This window comes from Lacerta agilis, chromosome 14, assembly GCF_009819535.1.
Source record: "Lacerta agilis isolate rLacAgi1 chromosome 14, rLacAgi1.pri, whole genome shotgun sequence".
NCBI lineage: Eukaryota > Metazoa > Chordata > Lepidosauria > Squamata > Lacertidae > Lacerta > Lacerta agilis.
Genome location: NC_046325.1, coordinates 49,170,641 through 49,177,181, shown reverse-complemented (window position 1 = coordinate 49,177,181; position 6,541 = coordinate 49,170,641). Strand labels below are relative to the sequence as shown.

At 38.7% G+C, this 6,541-nt stretch overlaps 1 protein-coding gene across 7 annotated transcripts in view; it reads right to left on the bottom strand.

Annotated features, from left to right (window-relative positions):
- Nucleotides 1-630: 630 nt before the first annotated feature.
- PTPN3 (protein tyrosine phosphatase non-receptor type 3) overlaps nucleotides 631-6,541 on the bottom strand; it is a 91,571-nt gene continuing 85,660 nt past the window's right edge. For all 7 annotated transcript variants that reach the window (XM_033171278.1, XM_033171279.1, XM_033171283.1 and 4 more), the window contains 3 exons: nucleotides 6,067-6,212; nucleotides 3,147-3,282; nucleotides 631-2,500 (listed from right to left, as the gene is read on the bottom strand). In XM_033171278.1, coding sequence (XP_033027169.1) covers nucleotides 2,423-2,500; nucleotides 3,147-3,282; nucleotides 6,067-6,212 — 360 coding nt within the window. In that variant the 3' untranslated portion in view covers nucleotides 631-2,422. The remainder of the gene's footprint in view (nucleotides 2,501-3,146; nucleotides 3,283-6,066; nucleotides 6,213-6,541) is intronic.

Below are 6,541 nucleotides of genomic sequence, written 5' to 3'. Positions count from 1 at the left end.
CTTTGAGCGTTCTCAGAGGGCAGATGCTCATTTGTTCTTAATTCCAATTGTTGTGATTTGCTGTTTAATTGCTTTTTAATACGGCTTTATGACACTTTGCTATAAACTGCTCTGAGGAACTAATCCAAGTGCAAGACACACAACAGAAATATTTTTATGAATGAGCAAGCAGGGGGTTTGCAGTACCCTAAGGTATAATTCACCAATAAAAAAATGTACCTTGAAAACAAGGAATACTCCAGATGGAGAAGTCAAAGCTTTTTGGCTTCTAGAATATTTGTATGATTTTCAATGCTATTAACTGATCATTCATATTCCACTTGAAATGACCATGTGAGATAATCAGAATGAATTTAAACCTGTTAGTCAACTCATTTTGAGGGATGAATTTGCATGTATGATGAAGATGATCACCTCAGAAGCTGTGGAGTGAAATGGAAGATGAAAGGGAAACAAAAATATTTAAAACCTGATCCTCAGGAAACAATCATTTCAGAGCAATGAGGGTCACCACATCACATTCCTTGTGAAACCTTTTGATTCTAGACTGAAAAAAAGGGGAGGAGAAAAGAACCTCTTGGGAAAACTACAATAAATCTGGAATTCAATTCTGCACTGCTACATTTGTAATTAAAGAAAAAAATAGGTTTTAATATAAACATATACACAATATTTCTCAAATTTCTAGATGATTTTTCTCAGAACCAGCCATTGTATACATAATTTTAGTCCATGATTATATATTCCACATGTTCTTTTAATTTAATTTATACACTTATTGACAAAGACAAATTCTTAAATACCACACAGTGATGGTTTATTCCAATTCTCTCCCTTGAAATGAAACTGAGACCAGTGTACCTTAAAGCAAATTACCGAAATACAACTCATTCATACTTTACATACATTGTGATACATCCAGGTTTTTTCAACATTCCACTCACATCACATAACAAAATCAATTCATATAATACCTTTGTAGAGCAATGGCTGCTCCTAAGCCACTCACACCATTGCTGACTCATGCTGTCATCATACAAATGTTCGTATCCACACACAGAAACCTCAAATGCTCTATGTGTAATAAATTAATTAAGGCTGCAGCCCTAAACACACTCACTAGGGAGTAAGTGCCTTTCAAGACAGCAGAACTTCTGAGCTAGCATGCTAGCACAGGGTTGCATTATAAGCTTCTTACACTTTTCAAGCCATGGCTCTTCTTTGTGGACAAGTCTATAGATTCTTCACCGTTCTAGATAAATAGATTTTGTTTGTTTGTTTTTTGTAGTATTCTTGCTGCTGCACAACAGCCTGTTTTTCCTTGTATATCCACATGTAGGCCAAATTTCATAGATACTTCAAAATGCAAGCAGAAGTGATCCCGCAACTGAGGAGGGGTACTTATAGATCTGATCTGACCAAGCCATACGATATAAGCATCCATGTGCAACTTGAAAGCTGAACACAATGGGATGGCTTAGCAATGGCAATGATGTTGCTAAAGCAATGGAAGAATTGGCCCACAATCAGGGTAGAACTAAGTGGATGAACATTGTCTGAAGGACAATGAACTGAGTGTTTTAGCATCTGAACATTTATGCCCTTTACATTTTAGCAGCAACAGTATATTTATGTCAGCAGTAAATAGTCTTCCAGCACCTGATTAAAATGTTTACACTAACAGTAAAAGATGCTTTCTATCTGTATCTGAAGAACAACAGATTCTGAAACAGAAGAACAGATCAAAGAGCAATACAGACACAAAGAGCACATACAAATAACCAGTGGAAGACAGATTGTATCCTCTTTCACATACAGTTGCCCCACTGCCTTTTCTGCATATCACATGATCTCTGCCTGCTTTAAATTTCAGTAACGCAGATACGATTTACAGAGGTTACAGTGCCATTGCTCCAGCCCTTGGTATTTCATTTCATAAATATGCCTGAGCAAAGTAATATTGCCAATGTTAACTGGTATTGGGATGATTCAGCCCAATTTTGTGGGAGTTGTGGAATACTCAACTCTTTAGGCGATGAAGGCACTTGGCTCTTCAAATAATAGAGTTGCTTTTCCATTGATATTGCTGGTTGGTCTTTCTCAGTTCACAATAGAGAGCACTGGAATCTTGTAATGAAAAATGTTTTAAGGCAATAAAAGGTGCATACAGCGAGTACATCAAGATATTTTTTTCTTGTTTTCTGTGTGCGTACATTCCACATCACATGCCTTTACAAACTTACCTGATTCATATGTAGATTACATGGTTCAGTAATTTCCTACAGAATTTTAAAGTGCCACGGTACGAACTTGCTTTCTCTTCCCCAAAGCCTTGGAGAGCTCTGCCATAATCTATCACCACAAACCACTTGGGCTTGGCATGTGTCTTTAGAAAAATGAACTCCATTTCTTCACATTTATGCTAACTGGAATCCAGCGGGTGAACTAGTCCTTCTTTATAAACATGAAGAATAGCTTCACAGACAAATTTGTACTGGCTCTGCATAACACACGCACACACACAAAAAAGGAAAAGGTTAAAAATAACCTAAGTTATATTTCACTTATAAAATATCAGTACAATGTTCAGCTACAATGCCATCATACACTAAAGTTAACACCAGCATTGCCTTTAAGACCAAGGTGGATAGCATGCACAGTTGCCGTAGTTCAGCAGGGGGAGGGGAGAGAATCAGCAATAGGTTCTTCAGGTGATTTAAATCCATCTCTGAAGAGCTGAGATAGGTAGCAGAGACAGGAAACAGATAAACCAGCAGAATAGAGAAGGAGGCACAAATTAAAATGGGTTTATCTAGGCCAAACAAAATCTATAGTGCACAGGAAACCACTGTTTCAATTCAGGCCTCAGCGAATACAACAGGATTTCTTGAATAGTTCTAATTCATGCTGGAATCTCCCTCTAAAAGTATTTTGTTGAAGCATGACAACTTTAGAGGCAATTAAGTGTTCTTCAGTAGAGACAGAATCACTATGTGTCACATGCTGCAGCAATGAACTTCCTGCATCAGCTTGGGGGCAGGACTAGATGACCATTGAGGACCCTTCAAACATTACAATTATATGATTTCAATATATTGAAACTGGGCCAAACACATTGAAAATAGGCTCCTGTACTTTTTACTTACCGATGTTTGCACCATCATAGCACGATGGTCTCGCATCTTTCGTACAATATCCAGTGGATAAACAGGTTGGCTTTTTTCAATTAAACATAGAGCTGTTTCCATAGCAACCAATACTCCAGTCCGGCCTATTCCAGCACTGCAAGAGGTAAGCAACAAGACTGCGTTTTTAAAAAACAACAACAACCAAAGCATATGTTTTGTCCTGAATTCATATTAAAATTATGGCTTTTTAAAAAAATACTGGAAATGTCTTAAAAACATTAGGAATGCTGAATACAACAGAACAGTTAAAAATCACTTCAGCAACATGTTTGCAAATTTGTAAGAAAAACATTTCACAGAAAAATGGAGAAAACAAGTAGGTTTTAGTAATCAATGATTAAATATGTAATTTTATTTAATTCAAGCTTGGAGTTTTGCCCCCCCCCCCAAGTAACAGGATATCACAAAGAAAAATTCAATGGTCATAGCTGCCCTATTGGGGGAGAGGGGCAGAAGGGGTTATCTCCTCACAGTTAAGAGACTGAGAGCAGGCCAGAAGATTATATGCTCCTCCCTTACCCAAGGCAAACTTCCTCCACCCACCATAACAGTGCTTAAAGTATACACCAGCATCAAAATCAATGACAGTTAATAATAATCAGGTATACTGCTTAATCAGAAATTTCAGCCAGCTTCAAATCCTGGTTTCAAATAATTATAAACAGCAAACTTAGACAACCATGGTTAAAATCATATTGGCATATATATATTTAAGCACGGTTGAGAAAAGCAAGAATGTGTTCTATGGAGTGTGCCATACTATGCAACCACAGAAGAGATTGTGCATCTTGCAAATGAGATGTCTATGAGTGCACAATAAGGAATTGTGTGCTCCCACACAGAAGAGCAGCCCTGCTGGATCAGAGCAAGGGTCAATACAGTCCAGCATACTGTTTCTCACAGAGGCCCACCAGATACCTCTGAGCCGCCCACATGAGGGACATCAAGGCAATAATGTACTTGGTATTCAGTGGCCTCTGAAACTGGAGGTTCCATAGAATCAGAGTTGCCAGGAACCATGGAGGTAATCTAGTCCAGTCTCCTGCAATGGAGGAAGACAGGTGGCAGTCCAACCTCTGCTAAAACATCTCCAAGCAAAGCAAAAGCCACCTCTTAGGCAAGCAGACGATTCCACTGTTAGATAGCTCTTATAGTTAGTAAGTTTCTCCTAACATTCAGCCAAATATGCTTCCCAGCACTTTCCATTCATAGGTTCTAGGCCTGTTTTCTGGAACAGTTTGCTCTATCTTCTGCATAATATCCCCTTAGATATCATGTCCCTCCTCCATCTTCTCTTATCCAGGCTAAACATATCCAGATCTTTCAACTATTAATTACAGGACTTAGTTTCCAGACTTCTTGCCATCTCGGTCACCTTCCTCCAGACACACTATAGTCTGTTGATGCCCATCTTAAAATGTGGCGCCCCAAGTTGGTCACAGTACTCCAGATGTGGTCTAACCAGCCAGGGGCATAGCAAGGTAAATTGGTACCCGGGGGCAAAAAAAAAATTGTCACCCCCCCCCCCGAGGCGTAGGAAGGTCAGGTGGTACCCGGTGTGGAAAATTTCTTGTCACCCCCCATTGATCCCCCCAAATGGTTTTACGTTATTCATATTTTCTTACAAAGGAATAATAACAAGTAATAGTAATAATAATAACTTTTATTTATATCCCGCAGCCCGCTCTCCCCGGCTAAAGTCGGGCTCAGGGTGGCTAACATCAGATACATAAATTGGTATAAAATAATTATAGAATAATTAAATTACCTCCTAAAAACATCTCAAAATCAAATTAAAGTCTAATTAGATGGCTTTCCACAGGGTTAGGGTTGGGAACAGTAAGTGCTCCACTGAACTGAAATTTCAGCCTTCATGACATAGGAAAACAGCCACGTAAACAGCTATTTTGGTGGAGGAGGGTCAAGATGCACGAATATGCATGAAATTTCATATACAGCCATATAATCCCTAGTATAGTAAGATAAGACCTTTGGAGCAAGCATTTTCAAAAAAAAAATTATGAACCGCCCTAATAGGGCAGTAATTGTTCCTTGATAATTTGTCACCCCCAATATGGAACCTGGAGCGTCTCGCCCCCTACGCCCCCCTTGCTACGCCCCTGTAACCAGCACAGAATAGAGTGGAACTATCACTTTTCCTTCTAGGTTCCCACCACTTTTAACTTCATAATATAGCTATACTACTAGTACGTATCTTCTTTGAATTTTTCTACTCTACTCTTAAAGCTAGTTAAGCTAGTGGCCATGCTCACATCTTATGGCACAGAATTCTATGAACCAACTAATTGCCAAGTGAAGAAGTACCTCCTGTTGTCTGTCCTGAATATTCTGCCAATCTGTTTCATTGCATGACCCCAAGTTGTAATATGAGAGAGGAATAAATTAATATGTCTTAGAATGACTACTAGTCCTGGTGATTATATGGAATCTTCAGGTTCAGAGATAATATGCCATTGAGTGAAAGCTACTGAGTTACGTCTTCATGCCTTGTTTGTGGGCCACCACTAGGAAACAGATGCTGAACTAGAAGGACCCTTTATCTGATGCAGTGGGTGGGATTCCTATGAGTTCTATTTTAAAAAAAGAAAAGAACAATAAACCCCACCCCGCATAAAATCACACAACCAAGTTGCATTTACAACCAGTCACATTTAAGCTTTGTTTTCTGTCTTTTGGGAAAGTCCACTGAAAGGAGTAAGAATTTCAAATACATTTGAACAGTCCCTAAGCAGCCTGAAGCAGTAAGAGCAGTTTTGATTCACTACTAGCTATAACACATTCAATATTCATGAAGCAGACTCAAGAACTATCACAAACTATTATGCCAAATGGTTATATGCACAATTATTTACTGCACCTGCAGTGAACAAGAACTGGCACATTTCCCACTCTCTTTGATCTCATGTAGGACACAAATTCCAAAAAGTCTGTGGAATCGTCAGGGACACCATGATCAGGCCAAGCCACATACTGGAGATGAGTGACTGTGTGTTCTTCCTCTGTCTGAAATAAATCAACATTTTCACTATAAAGGACTACAGACATTACTGTAAAAACAGCCGTAACTGAAAATTATGTTATGGGAAAATATCAAACAAACCATTTGTCAGTTCAGAGTCTTGCATTTAGATAGCTCAACAATAAATATTGTTGATTTGTGGTCAAAACCAGTAGATCATTTATTTATTAGCTGAATCTTTTTCCCCGCCCCCCCCACCTCCAGAATAGTGTTTTCTGTTGTCTCTTTCAGTAGACCCTGGCAATGTACAGTAAGCCTACTAGAAATCTAGTTACATTCTCATCTGAATGTTTTCTGTACTCCACAGACCAAT